At 37.2% G+C, this 25,057-nt stretch overlaps 1 protein-coding gene across 1 annotated transcript; it reads right to left on the reverse strand.

Moving 5' to 3' along the window:
* Nucleotides 1-2,838: 2,838 nt before the first annotated feature.
* RBP1 (retinol binding protein 1) lies at nucleotides 2,839-24,735 on the reverse strand. The gene is made up of 4 exons (XM_009507398.2): nucleotides 24,654-24,735; nucleotides 23,862-24,040; nucleotides 11,029-11,130; nucleotides 2,839-7,806 (listed from the first exon to the last, which is right to left on the reverse strand). The coding sequence occupies exons 1-4, from the start codon at nucleotides 24,724-24,726 to the stop codon at nucleotides 7,753-7,755; spliced, it is 408 nt and encodes a 135-aa protein (XP_009505693.1). The 5' UTR covers nucleotides 24,727-24,735; the 3' UTR covers nucleotides 2,839-7,752.
* Between the last annotated feature and the right edge of the window lie 322 nt (nucleotides 24,736-25,057).

The raw sequence follows: 25,057 nt of genomic DNA on the forward strand, positions 1-25,057 counted from the left end.
ACACGGTACTGAAGGGACTCTACTTTTATGTGCACTTTTGCTAGACAGGAGTAAATTGCTTAAATAAACATTTGTTTTGAGTTTAAAAAAACCTCCTTAAAATAGAAATAGCAGTACCACATAGGTAGTATTCCAAGACAAATGTGTTACTAATAGAGGATGAAAGGATGAATAGCCATGAAATCTGTATGCGATAACGGATCAGACTGTCCAGAAAATAATATAATAAATTATGATACATACTAGGAAGTTTTATTAATGTTGTACTGGAGAACTCTTGCTTTTTACTGTCCACTTAATATAGTAGAGTCAATCAAATGATACACACTGATGAAAGCGGATGTATCTAGTGGAGCACATAATTCATGACGTGCCAGTAGATTATTACTCTTTACTGCTCAGTCCCATAAGGGACTATTTAGGAATCTAATGCACCTCCTTGTTATAAGGTATTTGCCATTCAGCCTGCTCATACTTATTTTACGATAAAACTGTTACAGAGATCACAATAAGCAATTCTTTCCCAGCTTTCATAGTTAGACTGTTGCATAAATGTAGACTGGAACCCTAACTCTTATTTCAATTCTGGTTTCCATGGATTAGATTGTAGGAGTTGCTCTCAGTCCATGCATTTCCAGGAAGCATTTCAGTGGTGTGGACTGAAGTGGGAGCACTGTGATCTTCTGGTGCGTTAAACGAAAGCCTCTAGCAATTAAAACAGTCAAGTTTATACACTGGGATCAGCCTAGTGGCTGATTCTGTTAGAACACACATCTTACTGAGATACTAGGGGTAAAGAAAATCTAAATGTCATGGACAAAATAAGGAATGGCTGGTATGTCTTGCAGTACAAGAATTAGGAGGAATTACATTATAATAACAGGTAGCAGGTTCAAGCAAACAAAAAGAGGCGTTTTCTCAACAACTGACAGAGGTTGTTGTGTTTGTCAAACATTTACATTGATCCCAAAACTGACTGGAGATGTTCATGAAAGAAAAATTTGGTGAAGGCTATTAAACACAGAGATAATGTCTTCTGCGTACATGGCACTAGGAATATATCTAAAGATGAAATGCTTTAGCAACATTAAAGGCATTTCACAAGATCAATTAATACCATTCATTTAATAATATTATTTAATATTAAAATACCTCTTCAGATAAGCTGGTTTATTTTGGGTACTTTTGTGCCAGCAAAATAATTTGGTATCTATTAAAGAATCCTGGATTTCTAGAATACAGAAAAAAAAAATTAACAGTGCTTACATGCATTTTGTATAGATTAGATTGGATTTGCACTCATATCAAATATCCAGTCTTCTGTTGCTGAGATAAATGTTTTATAACCTTATTTGCCCCACTAAAATTAATATGTATGTTTTGAATTATTCATATAAAACAGAAAACAAATAATTTTCCAAATAAAAATATAATCTGTACGATTATGCTAGTAGATCAAACAATGAATTTGTTAAAAATTATTAGTGCTGCTAATTTTTCTCCTCTTGTTCTCACCCTTCCCTCTCCTCCTACTCTTAAAAGACAATCCTGGTTTTTTTACAGATCATGACACTACGAAGGGTTTCAGTTTTGTACCTGATTCTTTGCATTTGCAGATAATTTATGCTTTTCAATCCCTACTGAAACTTCTCTCATGTTCTTCTCTGTGAGAGCCTTATTTCTTAATCATTGCATGTTCTAAGCACATAACCTGAATTAATCCTTTTCCTGTTTTTGTTACGTAATGACATGAGTAGATCAGATGGTGAACAATCACAAATACCATGAATAAGGCACCTGAGGGTCACATTAAGTGTTTAATCTTTGTTGCTAAAATAGGTTAAAAAACAGGTGAAGAGGCAGTGTAGGTCTCAGAAGTGTCCTTTATGTGAGAAGCCTCTTAAACTGCTGTTCACCTGTCTAATCTGCCACTCTGAGACAGTGGGCATTTTACTACTTAAACCTGTAAGAATGTTTAGTACTACTAATAAAGTACATTTACACCTTACTGAAGTGATTGGAACCTTGGATTAGCACAATGAAGTTTAAAATAAATGTTTGTATAATTCTGGCAAGTAGGGAATTTTATATTTCCTAATTTTCATGCTCTAAAAGGGGTCTTAGTAGTTTTCTTACCTCTAAAAAGGTAAGAATTGTCTTCAGAATATGTGAATGAAACATCTTTCACTTACATCTGTGAAGCAGGAGAGATAGATGTGTAATCTGAAAATGTGAAGTGGATCTCAAGAAACTCACCTCAGCATTATCTTGTTCCCCCTGCAATTCTAACAAAGATTTTTGTAAACTCAGTTCATTTCCTTGGTCCTCCAGTACATTCCAGTTGTTTCTGTTGTTTTCTCAACAAGTATTTTCTCTGGATTTGTCCCCATTAGGCTTTAAATATGTTGTTGGAAGGTGTTGGCTACCATCTCCTGCCTTAAGTACTAGAACAGAGGGCAGTGTTTTGCCATGCATTAAGATTGTTGACTTCAAGGTTAGGCAGTTCCTCTAATCTTATTTACATTTTATACCTGATTTGTGCAGAGATGGTAACATATGCACAGTGATGGACTGCACTTGTCCACCAGTATTCTAGAGCAGTAACACATTATCTTCTAAATTGGCTGGTATCTTAGAACTGTAATTTTAAGTAACTTGGAGAACTGTAAAATAGTAATTAATAGTAAATAGTAAATCAGTAATTAGGCTTGGTGCTCAATATATTTTACACAAAATGTTACATTCAGACTGGAAGCTAGCTGTTTCCTATGCCTCATGCTTTAATAAAGTTTCTAATGAATAGCAGATTAAACTAAGTCACAAATTGAGTACATTTATGATTGTACCACCAGGGTTTTTTTTCCAAACTTGGTCTCTGTTTTGATGAAAACTATGCTGGGTGTATGTCTGTGCCTCTGTAAATTCACAGTATACTCTAAGTATTTGCTAAGAGGCATGCAGCTTAGGGTCTCTTACTATTTATATCAGTGGAGCCATCCTAAGAATTGGGTAGTAGAAAATTGTCAACCAGCTTGTCTGTTCCCTGTGGTCTGAATACTGAAAATGGAGTTTTAGCTAAACAAGTAAGGTCTTACAGCAAGGGTGGAAATAAGTAATGTAATGCTGCAACTGCACTCACAAAAGTGAAACTTTAGCAAATACAATTTTTGAGAGATCAGTGCTTGAGATATTTCATTTTAATATCCAACTGCTAAAAAAACCTGTAATGACTGGTTTGTATTCCTCCATTCTGCCCAAAGGCCAGTTTTAAATGTGTATAACCAAGGATCTGAGATCAAGCAAGCAGTCTTCTGTATTGATTTTGTTGTGAACTACAACTGAATGTACAAAACTTGTGCTTAATAGCTACCGCACTGGCCATAAGTCGGAAATTCCCTTTTCGCAAATTTATACCAGAAACTGGGTTTTATTTTTGAATGCTTCCATGTGCCTTGCTTCGACTCTATAGGAAAGACTTTTGTGAAAACAATGAGGTTAGTGCTTTTAAGCAAGTACCTCCACGGAACTCCCTGTCTGAGATCCAAGTGGACTCCAGCCTAGAGTCGTAGGAAGAAAGCCAGTAGAAAACCAGCTGTATTCCAGACCTTCTTACTCAGGCTATGCAACATTGTTGGATAGTGAGCGAGTTGAAGGGAAAGAAGGAAGAGGAACAGGAGGATGTTAGGGGAACATTAAGCTAACGGTAGGTTGAATATGCAGCACTAGAACAAATTTCAATATCTAAGCTGTATCACTCTGATCTGCAAAGAAAGGATTGAATTTATGGGGAAGGAGTAAAGTAGACGTATCTTAATTTTAGGGGCTTATAATGAAAAGATCTGCACAGAATATTTCAACAATGTTGCAGAAGGCTGAAGTTGGCATTATCAAACCAAAATTAGTTTTTTTTCCTGGAAAAATCAGGTGAATATCTGAGAAATTTTGGATGAGCTTATAGCTCTAGTACTGTTACATACCTTAGGTAGATTAAGTTTAGTTTATCCCTAATGTTTGTTTAATTCTCTATATCTTCAGCAAAGTTAAGCAGGTTGCTTATAGCTGTATCTTTGCTGCTTCTGTTTTCACAGTAAATTTGGTCATCCTGAACTTTCAGGCTCTGAATTTTGCTCTGTTGCACCATGTCTGCTAAAAACACAGTTATTTCTCTGCTTTGATAAAGCTGAAACTTCATATGCACAACATGCCTTCATGTGCTATAAAGACAGAAAGTATGTATTCTTTCTGTGTGTGCCCTTCGCTGAAAAGCCACAGAACTATAAAACATGGCAGTGAGTTCCCAGCCATCTTCAGAAGATCACACCGACCTAGAAAATGCACACAAAATCCCAAACTGTGGGAACTGAAGAAGGAGAACAATCTTGCTTAATGAACACATTGGCCTTAATTTACTCTTCAGCTTTTGTCACCTAGCATTTTCTGGATTGAGCATAATACTAAGACTGGATTAAACTTTTAGAAATGGTGAAATGCACCTTTTCCCCTTTCCACCACACTGCTGCTCTAAGCACTGGTCTTTCCTTACAAAATTAAATATGTCCATTATCTGGAAGTTATGCAATTGTGCAGAAATACAGGGTTGGTATTGGCAAACTGTGGCTGAAATTCTGTGGAAGATCAATCAAATTAATATGAAGTTGGAGTCCTGGGTAGTAAGCAAATCTGGATATGAATTCACTTGGAAGGTCTTGACTACTAAATAGCTTTGAAAGTAGTCTGGGAGGCTGATGTTTGTCAAGTAATTGTTGAATGTTATGCATTCAGTAAGCAGCTATTTTATGGAGGAAGTTTTAAATGACATTTTATGACAAGTTATTAAAGGTTTATGGAAACAGTGTGGGTAATTTTATACACATTATTTGGAGAGGACCATCATGGAAGCAGTGAATGAACATAATTTCCTTTTCCAAGGGAAATGGTTGCTGCAGTAGAGATAAGACGTTACAATTATAATGACAAGCAATTGAGATGATTTGAAGAGAAGTTAAACATTTCTGAAGTTTCTATATTTTATGTGTGTGAACTGTGGAAGTACTTCCTGAGCGTGCCTTTTCTCCATAATTAGAAGCAGGTTACATTGCTTCTGGTTGATATGCCATTAGTTATTAGTACGGTGCTAAATTTGCCCTTGTACCAAATGACCTAAAGGGGGAAAGCTGTCTGTTTGATTACAATAATAATAGCTTTTAACAATCGGATTTACTTAGCTAGATGTTAATTGATCCACTTACAACCTTCTGCAAAAAGAGTTTGTGAATGTTACACAAGGCTGCAGGGACCTGCAGGCAAAAATTAGAAGACATCTGGTAGATTAAGGGTTATGAACTGCCAAGTTCTATTGAAGGAAAACTACATCTCAAAAAAAGTCTCAGTCAGTGCTGAACACTAAAAAGAATTATGTAAAGTTTAATTGTGGATAGTGGTGTGAACCCTCTATTGTGTAGTTTAAATTTTCGTATAAGAAAGAAAATACAGGTGGTCAGAAAAATTAAGATCTGTTATAAAAGAGAAGTTGGAGTTGATTCCTTATTTTCCATTGTTCTCTTGCTTTCCTTGGGGCTGAAGCGTGGAGAGATATCTGAAGGGTGTGCATAGTTATGAAATCAATAATTTAGAAACTTGAAGGAAAGAAGTTTCTGTGTCTAATAATCTTTCAAGGGAAACAAATGACTGATGCACTGAAATTTGGCAACTGGGATATCCCCAACCATGTGTAAGGTGATAAATAACACTTTAAGTAGACAGCTATTTGCAATTTCACTTAAGCAGAGCAGTACTTTTAACCCGAGATACACAGGTTTCTGATCCTCTTCTGTCCCCAAAACCCTTCTATCTTATTTAACTGTAACAAGTTTTGACCTGTCCCGCTTCAAGTAAAAGAAAACTTAATCACCATTAACTGCTGGTCTGTATATTGGTCAGGAGGGATACCCATTTAGCAATGGAAACCTAGATGGCTAACACACTCTTCCATCAGAGAAAACCAGCTTCTGCATATATCTGGTTGACTAGGCTCAAGTATAATTCCTGGAGTCTTCCTTAGGCATGAGTATTACATATTGCCAAGAAAAAAACTTACAAGGTACTTAAACAATTGCATTACATATGTCTGTAATTCTAAGTAGTATGAGCCACAGCTGTTGCAATAGTAACACAAGACTTTACATGGAAAGGAAGTATTTTTCACCTGTTTATCACATGGGGATGCTTAAGTCTTCACGGATAATATTTTCTGTGTACCTTCTGATGTAAAGCAAAAACCAAAACTTCACAAAATGGAATTAGATGTCCATTACAGCACATCTGGTGCCACACTCGCAATACATATAGTACGGTTGAAATACCACAGTTCAGGAAGTTTACTATCCGTGCTGTACTAACTTTACAGTTTACAATGACTGTTTCTGAACCTCCATTTCTTCACGTTAGATCAGGCTGCTAGCTTTTCTAAATGGGCTTAATAATAGTGCATATTTTAAGACTGTCTCTGGTTAGCAGAGAACCGTGGCATTAGTTTCCATTTACATGCTAAAATTTTTCTCAGCCTCAGCGCTGGGCTCCCAAAGAAGGCAAGAGCAATGCTATGCGCAGGAGTTGCAGCAGCGTAGGGAAAGGTATGTTCCCACTTCAGAACACCTCACACTCTCCCATAGCAACTTCCCCACTGCTTAAATATCTGAAAATGGCTAATAACAGTTGTTACAGGAGACACTCATAATCATGCTATGTAATGTGTCAGGTAGGTCTGATCCAACTAGGCACCCTGTATCCTTGTGTTTTTTTGAACTTGATGTGAAGTGGTGGTGCTAATTGTATATCCTGTGTGTTGACAGACTGAAAATACAACAATTTGGTTTGCAAATTACTATTACAATAACTAGCGATTAAATCAGCGTTGGAAACTGCTAGGCCAATGCTTTGTTATGCACTCGGTCTGCATGAGAACACGAGGACTATGATGGGTCATAAAAAAATCTGCAAATTATATTATACAAATCAATGCTAGTCATATCTCTTGTGTGGTGTGTGTACAGTTATATACCGTTTCTAGCAGTGATCTTATTGTTAGTTTCTCTAGAAAAAGAAAAAAAAATGAATGGGCAGATATTGGCTAAAGCGTTTAGAAAAGAATTTTGGCCATGTTTGTGTAAGTACTGCTCTTCCAGACTATTGATCCATCCCTTCCTTATTATGAGAAATCAGATTTTTGGTTTTGGTGGAATACTTGCAGTGAGTACTGCTCCGTTGGAGCTGCTGGTAAAATTCTCACTGGTTTCAGTGAAATCAGGGTTTAAGTCTAAGCCACATACTACAGCTTTCATTTGTGTCCCCACAACTACAATTCAGCATTTGAAAAGAAGACTACCTGAAGGCCCGCTGCTAAGGCTATGGAAGGGTGATTTCCATTGTAAGTAAAAAACTTAGCTTACAAGGTCTTAAACTCCAGTATCCTCTTTTATATCAAACAGTCCTATCTTGGTGTAGTCAAGAATTATGGTACGCACACATTTATAGTGTTTAGTATCTTTAATTGGCATTTCTAAAAATAGTTTTATTTGCAGTTATTTCTTTAAAATGATTTGTTAAAAATATTTTATTCTAACTACACAGTTCTAACGTGATCTTAATTTCTGTGTTTGGTCTCATCACTGATGGTGTTCATTACTAGCATTTGGAGATTTGGCGGTAAGTCTGTAAATTCTACTGTTCTTCACTTCTGTATCAGCAGTAGGCTCACTGTACCTTCTTAAAGACCTGCTTACACTTGACTCCACACACTCTTATTTCCTAGGAAGAGAAAATAATTTAAAAATACAACTTTTACATAGGACACGTGCACTATACATTCATGTGTATGTCTAGCTTAATTTGAATCCACAATTTTCTATAAAATTAGATTGGGTAGCTTGTACCCATTTTAGCCTATTTTTAATCCTAAAAGAAACCAGCTGGTTTGGTTTTGTTTTCTGGTGAAGGTGGAGTAAGAGAAGTTATTTTGGGATCTCAGATCTTAAAGGGCCAAGTAAGTTCCTGGCGCATTATTCTCTATTTGCAGTGTGTGCAACTGCTTAGGTCTTTGAAATGGGCATTCTCTATTTTGGGTACACAAAGAAGTTATTTGGGGATGGATTTGAATAACCAGTTCTGAATCTGCATGTTGATGACTGGTAGTTCAAACCAAGAAAAGCAGAAATCAGCGGAAAGCCCGCCATAGCAACATAATGATCATGGCTAGAAAAGGGCAGGTAGCTGTGTACAGAAGGTTTGATCTAGGTCTATAAATCACAGCACAGCAGTGAGTTTTGACTGAACTTGACCATACCGGACACCAAATGCTGTCTACTGTTCCTTTGTGTTCTGTAAAAGCTTTTCAAAAATCCCTACTTGCTAGTCATTGGATCATTGTGAACGGTGCATAAGCAGGTGCAGTGATGTTTACATCTTTGGCACTGATTTGTGAGGCCGACTGTTGTTTACCTAATCTCCCTGGAGATGCACTTTAATCTTCTCCATTACTGAAGCTATTTAAGTTAGACCTGAGAAGTACACACAGTATGTGTGGGGATGTGTTGACTGGTTTTTGCAGAAGAAGAAAAAGGGGAGGAAAGTCTTAAGGGACATAAAGACAAAGGTTCTGTATGACGTAGCAGAAGGGGTGTACTTACTATTTCAAGACAAGACTTTTTAATAATGCTATCAGAATATTTTGAGGAAGCAGGAGGCAGAGTTTCCTGGGAAGTTATGCACATTTTCTTATGGGGGATTTTGATAAAAGGACATATGAAAAAACCTTACACTGAGTCAATAACCTTATTGGCATATGTTGCTAGTCCCTAGTAAGAGAAAGTGCTTCATGATGAATTGATGAAAGCAGCAGACTGATACAGTGATTTTAGTTAGGACCTGTTGTGTTCACCTCTATATAGGTAACCTGGAAGAAGGAGTGTGCAATAAGGGCTAAGAGGTCTGCTGACAGTGACAAAAACCTACAGAGCAGAAGCAATCAATACAATTGAAAAGGACAATAAAACTCAAAAGGAAATGGAGAATGGTCAAATAAGTCACTCACATAAAACAGAATCTAAGGAGGAGAACGAACTATGAAGTACAGACCGTAGAATGAAATGGAGAAAATAGGAGGCGATAAACTATTAAAGGATGTGGTACTACTCTCTACAGAACTGTGGAAAGAATTAAATTAACACTTGGCTCATTGTGTAAAGTTCAATAGGATCATAAAGCTATCGAAGTATCAGTTTTTTAGAGGTAACTGCCCATTGTTTCAAAGGACATTCAAGAGTACAGGACCGAGTAATCTTAGCTGGTCAAAAATAAGATACTAAATGGGACTCTCTTACTGTATGTTTAATGGAGAGAGTTACATTAACAACGATTCAGAGAAATAAAGAGGACATCTTTTGAAGTTCATGAAACACAAAAAGTGATCAAATTGAAATATTGGGGACTAGCCTCTAAAATACTTAGTTCCTTCCTTTGCATGAAGGAATTCTGTACTGACTGTTTTGTATGTGAGGGACAGACTGTGATAAATTTTACAAGTGCCAATGAGCTGGCAGGTATGATACAGAACTCTTCACAGCCTTCTCAAAAAGCAGTCTCAGATCAGTCAGGTTACCTTGGGGTACCTGAATTTATGACTTCTAAAATCAAACTTTTGACAGGGTCAAGTATAGAAAGTGGTCTGGCCTGGAGGTCAATGGCTAGGTTGTACGGCTACAGTACGAATCAGAGTAAGGATAGCAGAAATCAGGGCTGAAGAAATTGGTGTTGGGGACAGGAAATAGGTACAGATAATGACTGCGGAGCTGTCAAGGGACAGAAACCAGGATGCCAATACAGAGAAATCCAAGAGCAACTAGTGCTATTGCTTCGTATATGTGCAGATGAGTGCACATATGTGTATGATTGAGTGCAGCAAAGTGTAAGTTGAACTTCTGGGCCAGACATTGTAAGGCTAATTGCAACCTGTTGGCCAGCAGAGAACCTTTTGGGGCTGATGCTTGGTGTCATGGTACCAACTGTTGTGAAGCTGGGAGGTAGTGTGGAAATACTGTATTGTGTTTGTGTATAGATAGAGGGAATACGTACACACAGGAAATTCTGGAGTCTCTTTATTGGTTCCCCCTACTTTCAGTGAGCCCATGACCTCAGCTATAAAGTGATCACTTACACAGTAGCTTTCTCCCTACACATTCTATCAAGAAATACATCATATACATTCCTTTCCCAAACTGGTTTCTGGGACTTCCAGTACTTCCTGAAAATTGTGTTTAGTAATAAGGGGTTTGGGGTAGTTTTGCAAAGATTTCATAACTCTGCTACTGATCTGAATATTTAGAGAACATCCATTTAGACTGCTGAATGCTAATAGTACTCAACAGTGAACAGAAATGGAGGTTAGATTTTATTATCTCAGCAGGAAGATTGCCTTTTACCCACATTGATGAGAGAGCAAGGATGCTATGAAGAGCTATGGGAGCAAAGAATAGGCATCTTCTTTCAGGTCCTGTTAACTTAGAAAGATAAAAATGATGATCTGAAATAACATGACATTTCAAAAACTTAATTGCTGTTTTAGTTCCCTAGACTATAATGCAGTCTGGCCTGTAATTATTTTAAAAGAATAATGGTGTATTTCCCCCTTTTGGCTTATTGTTGGATGCAAAATTTCACCAGCCCCCATACTGCATATTTCACAGACTATGAAAGACATTCTGTTAAATGTCTTCCTCAGTATAAACATTTCAAACTGGTATGTGTGGACAGACAGTTAACACAGAAAGAGTACTGCTTTGAAATCAGGCAGTCTTTGTAAGGGACATAAAAGCATAATGGCTCCAAATTAAATTGTTGCTTTAGAAACAAGTCAAATGCCGCACTAGTACATAATTACGTCAAAGTAAGCCAAGATAACATAGCACGCAGCCTGCTGCATTACATCTAATCATTTTAATAGAGCGGCATCTAAAACCTGTTATATGATCTCACCAGGTGCATTTCATCTCCTTCAATCCACTGGGTCCAACCACGACCTTCTTTTTCTCCATTCTGTACACAAAGAAGCTTATCTCCATCCCAGGATACGGTGGTCTAACAAAACAGACATGTTCAGTGTTACTGTAGTATTCTCTGATATTATCATTAGTTTCCCTAAAGCAAAACTTCTAATATAATAAATCATTAATGTATCTCATAAGAAGAATAATTGTACAGTATTGTAACACTTAGGATAATTACAATGAGCTTAAATAGAGAGTTACTGCCCAGCTGCCTGTTAAAACCTGGAAGGATGAGATAAAGCTGTTTAAATGCAAGGAAAAAAATTCATAAAAACGATTGTGTGAGAGCATAGTCCTCTCTCCCTGCTGACAAATGCAGCAGCAGAAGGGATGTGCAGACTAACACTGTATTTGGAAAAGGAGCTGAAAACTTGAGATTCAGGGTTTTTTTCCACTGTAAGGATTCCCCAGCTGCTCTACCTGACAAAGGACCCACCTACTGGCAGCTATGATGAACAAGGCCTGTAAATCCTGAGCTGCTTTTTCCCCATGTCTTAAGTTGCCTTCCAAAATTGAGCAGAGTGGTTTGGAAGTATCAGCAAATTGGTAACTTTGCCAGCATCCTGCTTTGTGTAACTGTAGCTGCAGAACTACTTCAGCCAGGACTGGCAGAAGACCAGTGAGTATAGGATGTTGCAGGATTCAGCATAGTACTTCTGCGAATATTGGTGCTGTCTTGAGTAGTTCAGTAGAACTCGGTTCATAAAACTACTTAAATGTGTGAGGGTGCATCCTACAGCTTGTCACCCTGGTTAGTCTTATACTGACAATTTGCCTTTCATGTCTCCCTAAGATAAAGAGAAGCAATACTCTGTAAAATATTTAAAGAGGAAGGGGGAAGAGCAGTGACAATTTGTGCTCCATGATGATAGTTTAACATCAATATGACAATATGGCTTTTAAACCAGCTTGTTTGAAGTGGATCTGAGGACTAAATATGGAATGACTGTCTACCTTGTAAAAGTCTTCAGCCACTGCCTGTATGAGTAGTCAAATATGGAGAGAAGATGAATTTTGATCTGTCATTAAAGGAAAACTTACTGCATCCATCCTGTGTGGTTTCTAAGAAAAGAAGTCAGCCTACATTTGTCATTCTGGGAACTAAAACCAGTCCAACACTCAAGAACTACGCAGCCCTATTTATTTACTTTCTCTTTGTCACAAACAATTAATTCTTAAATGACAACCATGATAGCCACTACCTTTAAATGACTGCAGCCAGCAGTCTCCACCCCTGGCAAGCTTTGGACTAAACAAGCATGGAAAATTAATCACTAGAAAGAGTGCCAGCATAGGCATGGAATAGCCTAGGTAAGGAATTGTTACTGATCCCACGTAGTCTGTTTGCACCATATGGCGTCTCTCAAAGACAAACTCGGGTGTCCTTGCTAAAAATCTCTCCAATTTGGAAAATGCATTCAAAAATTCTTCTGTTCACTCTTGTAAAATGATGGATTTAAACCAAGTAGTAGATAACATTTTTAAATAGCCGTATCCTTTTATTGTATAAAATGCTAATGCAAGAAGGAACAACACATTTGGGTAATGCTGTAGTTAATGTAGTCGTCATAGTTTAAATCCTCTTCCATATCTGTTTTGAATCTGTAGACATCCAGATGGAGATAGAAGATAACAAACAATACTAGTCAAAGTGAAAATGTTTAATTTATAAGTTGACATATCTAAGAATTTCTGATGATTCTAAAAAAAGAATATATCAGAAAATGAACATTATTTCTACTGATGACTTGTAGATGTGAGGGATACTATGGAATGAAGCATTTGTATATGCAACTTTGCTTAGTAACTGCACTCATTTTTATCCACTGAGTATTAGCTCAGTATAGTTTAATCATTAGACTAGCTTAATAGTTAAATTTTGTGGGTTTATATGTAAATTCAAAGGCAATATACCGTGATAAAGTAAGATCCAACTTTATTGTTACTACTAATGTTCAAAGTCAGTTGTGGAAGTTACTAGTCTTGATAATATTCACTAACTTAGCACACTTGGGGGAGAAATGTTTGTAGCGGCACAAGGAAATGTTATCTTTTTCAGCCTCCACAGGTGATTAAAATGGTTTCATCTCAGAAAACAAGACACTCTTTTCTCTGGCTTTCTTGTTTTTCCAGTCAAGATTAGATATTGCTTTTGGTAATTTGGTGATAACCACAAAGAGTATAATACCAGAGACTGTTAACCACGCTGTTTTGTCAGCCAATATCCTCAGTTATCATCCTCTGCCTTCCCTTTGAGAAGTGTAAGTACTGAAGGGTTATGAGTAAACCATGCAGTTTCTGATTTTTGTATGTGGCTATTTTGCTATGAAGGTTACAAAGGACAGAATATATTGCAGAAGAACATAATGTCCTCTTCTTTGTTAGCAGGAACAACGACTTTATGACAGTAAGATTAATCAGTAGCATTTTTATCTTTTCTTTCTTTAGGTCAAACTCATATAATAAAAGACATAAGTAATACAGAAGACAGAAACTTCTCTTTTAACTCAGATTGAAATAAGTTCTTCATTACAAATATCTCCGTTGAGATTCACATGGAGTATTAGTTGAGGTTGAGTTGCTATGGCTGTTATATATGTGCACTGGCTGCTGCTAATAGTCCACCTTTCACCAACAGCTAAGATAAAGCAATGCTTGCCTGAGGACATTTCCAAATATTTGAGTCAGAACATAATAATAACATTCCAAAAATATCACTGTAGGGTAAATTGGCAAATATCACCTCTTTTCTTGTATATAAGAGCAAAGATTTATTTTAAAGATTGGACCAGGATATTACCATTGCATAATTAGGAGTCAAGCATTTGAATAGCCTAGTAAGGCAGTTCTGTTTGAACCTTTAGTTGCTGCTGTTTTCATCTCCTGGCACACACTTACTATAGGATAAATAAATGCTTTACGTTTTATGTGAAGCAACTTTTCTTAGAAAAGTTGGCTTTTATAATTAACCCTGTTTACCACCATTTTGATAGTAGCATTACCTAAGGTTTGCCTGATTGCAGAGCCTGAGCTACTGTCCCCTCTCCAGAATGACTGAAGCTCTTTGCCAGGGTTTGCTGAGCACAGCATCCCCAGGCAGACAGTTCCTACTCTACATCTTCCTCCACAAGCAAGAGGAGAAGCAGACAAACTTTTGAGGACACTGGAAAGCTGCAGTTTCTTGATGGTAACAGAGCCAACTAGATGAAGATGTATTTCTCTAAAACCGAAGGATCCTGCCTTTCTGAGCATCTTGTACTACTTATAGGATAAATGGAAGACTTCATTTATCAGGTAGTATATAATGTAGTTCATCATAAACAAGCTTAAGTTTTGCTTGCTTACTACCTGATCATACTTAAACCTAAGACAAATACTTCTTAGGTCAAATGCATGTAATTCTGTAGGAAACTTCAATAGAAAATAGTGATTAATGTGATGAGTTGATATTGTGAATAAAAATGCTGAAGAAGCACAAGAAAAGTTAATGGAGTGAGATAAATAAGAGTGAGTCTTGCCTCAATTTTGTTTTTCTCAAAGATTCTAACCACCAATATTGCACATCTTTCGGATTATATACTCTTTGTTCTTGAGGTATAATAATAGAGAATGGAGCTCCTCTGGGAGGTGAAGAAGCCTTTGAAACCTGAGAACACAAAAAATGTTCATATTTTCTTTAGTTTTACAATATGATTTCTGTAGTCTTACACTTTTTTTGGTGTACTTAGATATTCTCCTTTTATTATTGAGCAAGTCCAGTGGAGAGCTACAAAGAAAAACAGGGAACCGCAGCATCTCCCTAATGACGAAAGGCTGAGACCTGGGTTTGTTTCACATGGAGAAGATAGGACTGAGGAGGGATCTCATCAATGCTTATAAATATCTAAAGGGAGGGTGTCAGGACGATGGGACTAGGCTCTTTTCAGAAGTGCCCAACGACAGGACAAGGGGCAATGGGCACAAGTTGGAACACAGGAAATTCCACCTAAACATGAGGAAGAACATCTTTCCTGTGAGGGTGACAGAGCAGTGGCACAGGCTGCCCAGGGAGGGTGTGGAGTCTCCTTCCCTGGAGACATTAAAAACTGACCTGGACGTGTTCCTGTGCCCCCTGCTCTGGGTGTCCCTGCTGAAGCAGGGGGGTTGGACGAGGTGATCTCCAGGGGTGCCTTCCAACCCCTCCCATTCTGTGATTCTGTGATTACTTGGCCATTCACATACTTTTGTTAGTGATTTAATCTCTTTGTGTTATGAAGATCTAAATACATGTGCATAGCAACAGCATCTTCCTGAAAATTAAAGCTAGAAGAAATGATAGTTAAATTTTCCTCGTTACTGTTTTCTGTTATGAGGTAGGGTAATTATTAAATATTTAGTAAAGCCAAAACAATCTATTGACTATGTATTTGCATTTTCTCTAGTAGCAGAAACATTAGTGAAGTCTTGCAGAATTACAATAGATATTACTTCCAGCTTCTAGTGGCAAGTCATATTGACCCACAGCCAGAAATACTGACTTGTAATTTACTGAAATAGTCATCAGACTATTTTATCAGACAACTTTGCGTTTCCCAGTGAAGTCTAAGTGCAAAAACATGTGAAGCTGGCTCTGCACAATGTGTCTTATCCCCATGTTGGCCATTCCCTAGTGTGCTTACTTGCGTCACGTGCTCTGCAGCTGAGGATATATAATGTATTTTACAGGTGAAGGAAAGAAAATAACTTAAAAAAAAAAATAGTCCATGAACATTTTTTGTGAATGCTACACAGATTTTCAACACATTGCATTTATGAATATGAATTGCAACTACTACCTTTCATCAAAAATATCTTATTGATTTCCTGTTTGTAGGAGAAACACAGCAGTATGAGTTCTATTTTTCTACTTCCCTTCAGAGCGTTGCCTCTATATTATGGTGCGGCAAATTACTGCAGTGCTCTAAAACTGCACGACACACTTCATGCTTCATCTCAGTTCAGTAATTCTCTGCTTATGAGAGTGACAAGTCATTTTACAACTGTAATTATGATTTAAGAAGGATTAAACAATGGAAAGTAATTGTTTAGGTCAGATGACACAGGAAAATCCAATTTGAGCTGTGACCTGTATTATGTTTACAAATAACACCAAATAAAATATGCTAGAATTTTTGGTCAAACATGGCAATATATCCAACAAGATATTTAATAGCCTCTCAGGATAAACCATTTTTATCTGTACTAAGTATCAAAGAGATATAAAAACCTCTGGTAAGCAGTCTGCAGGGGAAGTTTTCATCCAATGAAGTGCTGATGGAATAAACTAATGTGGGTATCACAGACAAAATCTAATGTAACTGTGAAGGGTCATTCTGTAATATTGTAGTCACCACCTATGACCTTCTGTGTGGGAGGCATGCTGCACACTGCTAACAGGAGGGCTACAACCATGTCCAGGGTCTGTCAACTCTCCATCCTGTAACTCCTTTTATGTCGTCAAATCTGCATCTGGCAGGCTGGCGACAGGGAAACTACTGAGAAAACAACAACAACCCAACAGAAAAATTAGTGGTAGTATTCCTCAACTTTTAACTCCAGATACTGTTGCTGGACAAAGGCTATATGTATTTAGCCATCCTGTAGCTAGGTCAAATGATGAAGTCTATACCAACCTTTCCTTCCCTTACTGACTTCAGGTCAACCCTGAAGGAGCACTTAAAACTCTAACCTCCCACTTCATCATTCCTGTTTTTAGCCATGCAGCAACAGAACTCCTAAAGTTAACTCATAGGAAACGGCTGGTAGTACAATACAACTCACTTCTCAGCTGCTCAGATGTGATGTCTCATAATAGGTATCTATAGCTACAGAACTCTGAAATGCGTTCATGCCATTACAAACTTGCTCAGATTGTTATTGAAAGACAAGCTGGTTATAAGGTGGGCATTCTGTACCTGACCGATAAGCTTACTGAAGTTCACTGTAGAAGCAGTATTTTGCTTCTGTGACTGTCAGTATCTCCATTGCTAGGAGAGGGGCTTAAGACTGGAATTGACAAATTTTAGATCAGAGGGTAAGCTGCTGTCAGATAGGATCAGATCTTAAATGTTCAAGCTCCTTATTTTGAATCCTTGCTCTTAAGAGCAATGAAGGAAAGCAATAACTAGAGACATGTTCCAGGGAGTAGGAAAGTAAATGTGCCAAAGTTCATGGGTATGCAGGTGACAATATGTGGGAGGAGGAATAGAATCAATATTTTGGTCAGTGCATAATGTTTTATTTCTTAGGAATGACTGATTTTTTTTTCTTACTGAAATAAAATTGTATACTAATAATACAAAAATACAAAGACTTGTGTATATCCTATGCCAGAAAAAACCAGTACAGAACAGCACATCCAATTCACTTTGTGCAAGGATCAGGATCGATACTAAGGCACTTATTGTTTAAATTGATGTGTATAATTGATTTATTCTCTGTGTAACTTTAGCAAGATGCAATTGTAGAGAACACTAATGGTTTGTCATTCAAAATTAGATTTGGTAGATCTGGTTCTTAGGTTTTCAACTGGTTCTTTCTCATTACGCTTTCTGCATTCATAACTCTGAGCTTTTTAGGATTCACAAAAAGCTGAAATGCTAAGCCCATCCAAAACCACTCCCCCGCAAAGCTTCACTACGTTAGCAGTGGTTTTGTGAATAACTAGCTCAAAGCTTCTGATCAGTCTCAGGTTTTACACATGAATCCAGCACTGCAAAATTTGAAGTTAATGACAAATTATATGGCAAAAGATCCTAGAGATCTCGTTTGATAATACTGTGTAAATATGCTGAACATATCACTTACAGGTAATAAGCAGTAATGCCAAAAGAGCATGCCGTGTGAAACAAGGCAGAAAAAAGGAAACATCTCATCTTTACTGAGGTACAGAGACTGAATGAACCGGAGTTTAGAGAGCCTGAGACAGACCCAAGGGTGGACCCTCTGTTCTCTGGAGCCTCAGAGGGGTTGACTGGAGGACTGTTCTTCCTCACTTGTGGACAGTGGTTTGTGAAAGGTCAGAAAAATCAATAGAAAATGACATGAAGACTACCTCCTTTACATTAAAATCCCCCCAAAGTCAGAGATTATTCCAACGAGGAGCTGGGGAACTTACAGTACAGCAGAGAGAGAGGGCACTAGATTTGAGAGAAGGCTAGTATATACACACAGGCAATGACATAAGAACACCTCCCAGCATCCGGCATTCTAGAACAATGCTTGCTCCAACAAAGTATAGGAGAAAATACTTACAAGCCAAAAAGAAAAGGACAGCGTTTGAAGAGGTGAAGAAACAAAATAGCTGCATCAGAGGGACCAAGTAAAGACATATTGCTGATCTTGCATCTTACTAGACAGATAAAATTTATTTTGAGTCTTCTCACCCTGTGGGGGATCCCCACAGAAAGTACTGGTTTTCCCAAGTACCGGAATGTTGTTGGTGGTTGTTTTTCTGGCAGCAAAGTCTTCATTCCAATACCTACTTTAGATTAACAGCTGTGAATTCCATTTGTGGGACAGAGGAACCCTGCTTAAATAGTTAAAGAAGCTTCACGAGCCATGTGATTTTATAACAGGGCTTTATTCTGACCTTGCAGCACTATAAGTCAAATTATGTCCAGACAACTAAAATTCATTGCATTTTTCCTGAATAGAAACTAGAGAGGAATCAGTTTCACATCAGGCGTGTTTGTTATTTAAAACAGAGCCATGAACACTTTCAAACACCTTAACTCCTTTCACTAGGATAGGGCACAGGTAACTAGCACTGGTTTGTGTGACAGCAGGATTGGTCAGGTGCCTATGAACAATCCTTATGTGGCTGTCTTGAACATTACATAACTATATATTTTCAGGAAGATAGTTCATATGGTAAGATGTATGATAGATCTGATGAGTGAATTCTACAACTCCCAAACCCCCCTTACCCTACCTCACCCCAGCAAGTCTTTGACTAAAAGTTATATTAATTCCAATAATGGAACCCTAAACACCCAATTGATAGCTTATCTGTGGCTATATTCTGCTTGTATTCTGTTTTGGTTAACTAAATGATTAATATGTACAATTTCCCACCTTCAGGTTCAATATCTTGCTGTTTTATCTGTTTACCAGTCCCCAGTCATTGTCATTTCCTTTCCTGCTTCAATGTAAGAAGAAAATTACTACGCTAAAAAGCACAAGGCTCTGAATTACTGAAGCATCCTTCAGCTGCCTAGCCAAATACTCAATTCTAATGCAACTAGTGCTGTTTTCACTTATCCAAGAAATTCCGCTGTTCTATATTTAGAACATAGACTCTTCCTTGATTTTTTAAACAGATAAAGTTTGTCTTTTTTAAAAGGACATACTTGCCCTTTGTCGCTGTGAAAAGATAGATTAATTCTGGATAGTGTGAGATAAAGCAATTTAGTCTAATTCAAATGCTTGAACAGCAGAGAAAAATTATAATGTGAAAACTTTCTCTGACTTTAGCAGGAAAATTATTAAAAAGTAAAAATTCTAGGAAAGTCATTTTTGCAGCTGAGCTATCCCATTCTCAATCTGCTTTGATTCATTGGGTGCAAAGACTTGGAACATGAAACTTCAGCCTCCGTTTCAGCCTTTAGGTTTTTTAAGTTAACTTTTTAATAAACTTTTGACTGATGTACTAAACAAATACACTGTGAAGGTACGTAAGGCTAACTTTTCTGCTTAGTGTCAGATCCTGCCCTGTTCTTATGTTTACTGGTACATATTTCACATTGAAGCTATTTCCTCAGCTTCGCTGTTTATTACTAATGGTGAAAAAGTGACACAAGATTATCTGGTGATGAATGAGACATACTTTCAAAGATTTTTTTTTCAATTAATTGTTGTTTCAATAAGGTTTTGCCTCTTTTGTGCACAGTAAATTTTTTCCACAGTATAAAGTTTATGTGCATGAAACAAGGTTTTATAGTTAGTGCAATACCTGAGATGCTCACTAAATTAATCCCAACCAGAGATTACAGAATTTATCTTTAACACTGAGGAAATTTCATTATGGGTTGGAGCTTCACTGAGAATGAAGACAGCAGGATCAAATACTCAGTTCAGGAAATACCAAAGCCATAGTTATCCATTTAAGTTTAAATTTCTGTCTTTGTACGCTATACATCTGGTATACGCTACCAATTAAAACCATGAACAAACTTTTCAAAGTAGTAGAAACTTTATCAAATGGTTCAATTCAAACTTCACGAGAAATAATGTAATAAAACACTAATGTTCTAAACTTCTTTCTACACCACCTAACGTGTACCTTGTAACATTTGCAAAGAATAAAAGATGTTCCCAAATAGGTAAACTTTCATTTTACCTTTGCAGTTCAAACCGCCAAGTTTTTAACAACCCTAAATATTAACTATGATTAAACTTGCAGAAACACATCTTCCTCAAAATTGCCAAACAAACAGAGAAACTGTCATTTAACTTTTATCTAGAACAACAGATATCTGGGAGAAAGCTCCAGGAGAACAATGAGCACTATGGAGCTAAGTGAATGCAGATGTCTTGTCTGCATTTCCTAAGAGACCAGGTTGTGCTGCAGCTTGCTCCACACACGGTTTCAGTAACGCTTAGAATGCACTGAATATCAACTGTCTTCTTGGAAGTACCTTGCACTGTGATTAGTGATCTCTCCTGTGTCCACACATCTGTGTGGTCAACTATTCTCATCTTTGGTTTTACAGAACAAGGAAATTGCATCTTTAACTAAACTAGCAGGGCTTTTGAGTTTCTTGAGATTCCAAAGTAGCAATTTTTCACTTTCCAACAATAACAAAACATTAAAGGAACTGATGTCACCAACTGCTATTACATACAACCCTTAAGAAAACAGAATAATCTAAAAACATGTTGCATACAAGAAAGTGACAGTTAGAGGTCAAAAAAAAGGACAAACTGAAACTGCTGAGCCTTATCCAGCTCAATTAACTCACTGTTCCAGAAAGTTCAGACAGGCTTCCAGGAGTGACCAACTATAAAAATGAAAAAATCCTAACTGGAATGAAGGAGGGGGTCTATACTATCACAGGAGTATCAATTCCTACTGTAAAACCTTCAACATAGTTGTAAAATAAGTATTGGCAAAACTTTTTTAGCCTTTACTCATCACAGACAGTATTGATTTGGAATTATTGGAGTTACACTCTATCCTCACTGACTCAAAGATGTGTTTTACAAGGTGATCCCAGTTTCAGTGAATTATACAGAAGATCTAACCTGTTCACCGTGCTAATATTATTTTTACTGATGTGTTAACGCTAGTTAGGTGATACATTCTTCATTAAAAGAAAAAATGATCTATACCTATTGGATTACTTTCTTCTAAGGTTATTTTTGCTAGTCTGATGATTGCTCTGCTATATAGATTAATGTTTAACATGTAATTTGTCTTATCCATGTTACTTTGTACTTCTCGTACACTGAGCTATTTGGATAAAACTTGCCCAGTGCTCTGCTCAGTCCACAATGTAAATAACAATAATTGATTCACAATCTCTCCCATTACACAGGTTGACTATTAATGATTAAGCCATTTATGGCATGCAGTTTCACAAGCTATAGATGAGAAAAGAAAACACCAAGAATGATATTCAACCTTTGCTTTTATGGTGGCTTTCTTCATAACATCACTCAGGGAGTGGTCCAGTATCTCTTATATCACCTCTATGACCCTTCTTTCACAAGACTCTTTCTGGACCATTGGAGTTATTTTGTTGCTTAACAAATGCAAGTTTTGCCTGGCACAATGCTTATGAGATTTGGGATGAAGTGGCTTCAGAAAGACAGTTTCTTAAATTGAACTATAAAATATGATACATCGCTAGAAGGCAAATAGAGAACCAGTGATGAGTGACCTTAACTGTACAGCTGCAGTTGGTATCTGTTGTTGGAGCCCATAAAGGGACATGGAGGATTTCTAAAAGTTTTTGTGGCGTTACATGCCTAAGTCATTCTTAACAAAACAGTCAGGGTTAGTGACTATCCCTTGGGGTTTTTTTTGGAAAAGGCAAGAAGATGCTGGTACCTTCTGCCTCCAAGGCTGAGTAAGCATTTTGCACTAAACAGTCAACAGATAGAATGTTTAAGCAACCCTTGGAAGTGGGGTGAACTAGGTTTCACTCTGAATCAAAGAACTGTTGTAGTGACTAGAATAATCTTTCCCTATCTTCTTTCTGGTTCAACATTTTGAATTCTTGCCCAACACTCTATTTAGCAAAATAGGGTAGAGGATTTTGGCCTGTTACAAATAATGAAATATTTAGGGTATTTGTTAGGAAATGAAGAGTTGCATGTTCAACCTATTCAGTGTTTCAAAAGCAGGACTAGGCAAGGGCCACATTTCCACATCTTCTGAATCTGATTTTTCAGCACTGTGGTTGTCTGACACATTTTGTAAGAACTCATTGCAGGTATGTGCTGGACAGCCTCAGAGCGCAATTACTTCTTTCTGCCATGTAGAAGACGTTTTAGTCCTCCTTTTGATGGAGCTAAATGGTATTTAAGTAGAGATAATGCTTAGGTGAAGACAGTTCTGTACACACACAAACCAGTACTTCACTGACTCAAACACTGAGGACTTCAGCATTTTAGTGCTTGAGCAGACGTTTTGAACATCGCTATCTTTGATAGTAATTTAGCCACCTAAGTCTGTCTTTGGGCTCGTAACTGTTGAGTGCATCTGGACCTCATTACCCTGATTAAGAGCCCTCCAGCAGTCGAAAAAGCATTACGGCACTGGGGCAGTTTCCTATACACAAATAAATACACATCGCTTCCTTCAGTGAATTTTGTATTCGGCACTCTATCATGCTTCTACCCTCTGTAACAAGGAGTACAGGATTAGTTGAGGCACTCGCTAGCTAGCCATTCTTTTTTTCTGATCTTCGTGATCTTTCCCTTCCTGCCATCACCAGAGCAAAAGCAAATTTGCATATCCTAGTGTTAGGGAATTGTATCAGTTTTAAATGGCACTCTAAGAATGGAAACATATTAATTATCTTTTATGTGATTTCTCCTCTATAGTTCCTCCTGAGATAATTTCCTTTTGCTTATCAACTTCCCTTTAGGATATTGCAGGTGTCATGCTTTCAAACTAACAGGAAAGAACTTGGTATTCTCAAGTTTTTCCTGTTAATTGGTATTTGTCAGTCATAAATTAGAAAATATTTTCTCTCTGGCAAGCAGAAAGACCTCACAGGCAGAGTCCTCAGTGTTTGCTTATTGATCACAATAAGATCTGTTCCACGAGGCTAATTAACGCACCTGCTCTAATAAATACACCCAGGAAGGAAGGAGCACAGGAACAAGAACGAAAAGCTACAATTTCTAAGCGCTTGGTCATTCTTACACATGGCGGATAGTGCCCGACTGCAACCCGCGTATTTCCTTTACTGTAAAACATTACTCAGTGAAGAGATTCTGAAAGTCTGAACCTAAATGTCTTTTTGACTGACAAATATCCCAGTATAACCGAGTAATATTTAATTGAAGTTACCTTTCATCCATTGATAAAATTGTTTTGTGCTCCTGATTAAAATTAGCGTTCCTTTAATGTAAAGGCACGCTAAAAACTGTGTGCACATCTCGGCAAACTGAGAAGTACAGAAATAATTTTAGGAATAGATACACAAAATGGTTAACAGCTGTGGTCTGTGAAAGGCCTCACATTATTAATAGTCTTTTTTTCTTGTCTGTTGTTGCAGTTCTAATTCTTACCATGCATTTGCGGTCATCCACCCCGGCTAAATCCTCCTCAAACTCCTTTCCTACATCAAATTCCATGATGTAGTTTCTAAAAGTGCTTAGCGTTTTAATGATCATATGATCCCCATTCTGAAGGATTTCTTTGTCAGGTTTTAGCAAGTTTGCTATTTTTCTTACAGCAACATTCACATCTGAAAAAGAAAAAGAATTATTTTAATCCAGAAAAGTCTACCACAAAAATAAGCTTGTAGCTCTTGAGAGAACTACAACGAACAAAGATAAGTAAGTGTCCAGATCTTTCAGGCCAGCCTGCTCTACATAAAAAAGTCCGTAACCTAATTCTTTTAACTTAAATAAGTTAATGTTTAGATTTTCTGATTACGTGGAATCCTAAAAAATGCCATTTGTATTTGACAGTTAATAAGGCCTTCAATATTTCTGTAGAAATACTAGCACTTTACATCAAATGCAAACACACAAAATTGCATTAAGTACATTATTGTCTCTTTCTTACACATAAAAATTTTACTCTTTTTCAAATTATGGTTGTTTTTTTTTAAGTTTGTAATCTGCCACTTACCTCTTCAAGCTATGGAGTTTTATCTCTGTTAATGTAAGCTTCGAGATAGTAAAAAGTAGAGGCTGCTTAAGACAAAACAGTTTTGCATAAGGCAATTCTTACAGTGCATTTCTGAAAAAATACTCACGAAACATGATTTATGACTATACAAGAAAAAAGATTCATGCAGAGCCTAAGGTTGCATTTATTGACTATTTATTAAAGAAACTGAAAGGGAACCTTACCCAGTGCTTTCAGATACTCCTCAAAATTGTCATTGCTGACCATTTTCCAGTAACCATTGAAATCTGCAGGCATCCCTACTTTAGGTAATTGTCAAAGTCACAGTCTCAGAAAAGTGTGTTGATTCTGCACCACACAGCTCACTGCCTTTCTTTGTGGTGAGTTTGAACTCTGGTTTCTTTTATCTCTTTTTTAGACCATGTAGCTATGCAAGTCCTTCTAATCCGATTATTGTTGAAGTGTTGCCTTTAAATCCTTCCACAAGGCTGAACCTTTGAGATTTCTAATGACAGCAGGATAGCTTGATTTAAACAGAATGAAACATTCACCTTCCATATAACTTCTGTAAGGGTACTGATTATCTGGAGACCCATTTGAACCATATAACTCTTCATTTTTTGTGCCA

Source organism: Phalacrocorax carbo, chromosome 7, assembly GCF_963921805.1.
Source record: "Phalacrocorax carbo chromosome 7, bPhaCar2.1, whole genome shotgun sequence".
Lineage (NCBI taxonomy): Eukaryota > Metazoa > Chordata > Aves > Suliformes > Phalacrocoracidae > Phalacrocorax > Phalacrocorax carbo.

What these genes read in the sequence shown, in the direction of transcription:
- RBP1 (XM_009507398.2), bottom strand. Translation starts at nt 24,726, where the DNA reads ATGCCTGCAGATTTCAATGGTTACTGGAAAATGGTCAGCAATGACAAT. An exon ending in GGAGTATCTGAAAGCACTGG is followed by an intron (nt 24,041 to 24,653) that starts GTAAGGTTCCCT and finishes TTTCTTTTTCAG; the next exon opens with ATGTGAATGTTGCTGTAAGA. An exon ending in AAGGAGATGAAATGCACCTG is followed by an intron (nt 7,807 to 11,028) that starts GTGAGATCATAT and finishes TTCTCTTCCTAG; the next exon opens with GAAATAAGAGTGTGTGGAGT.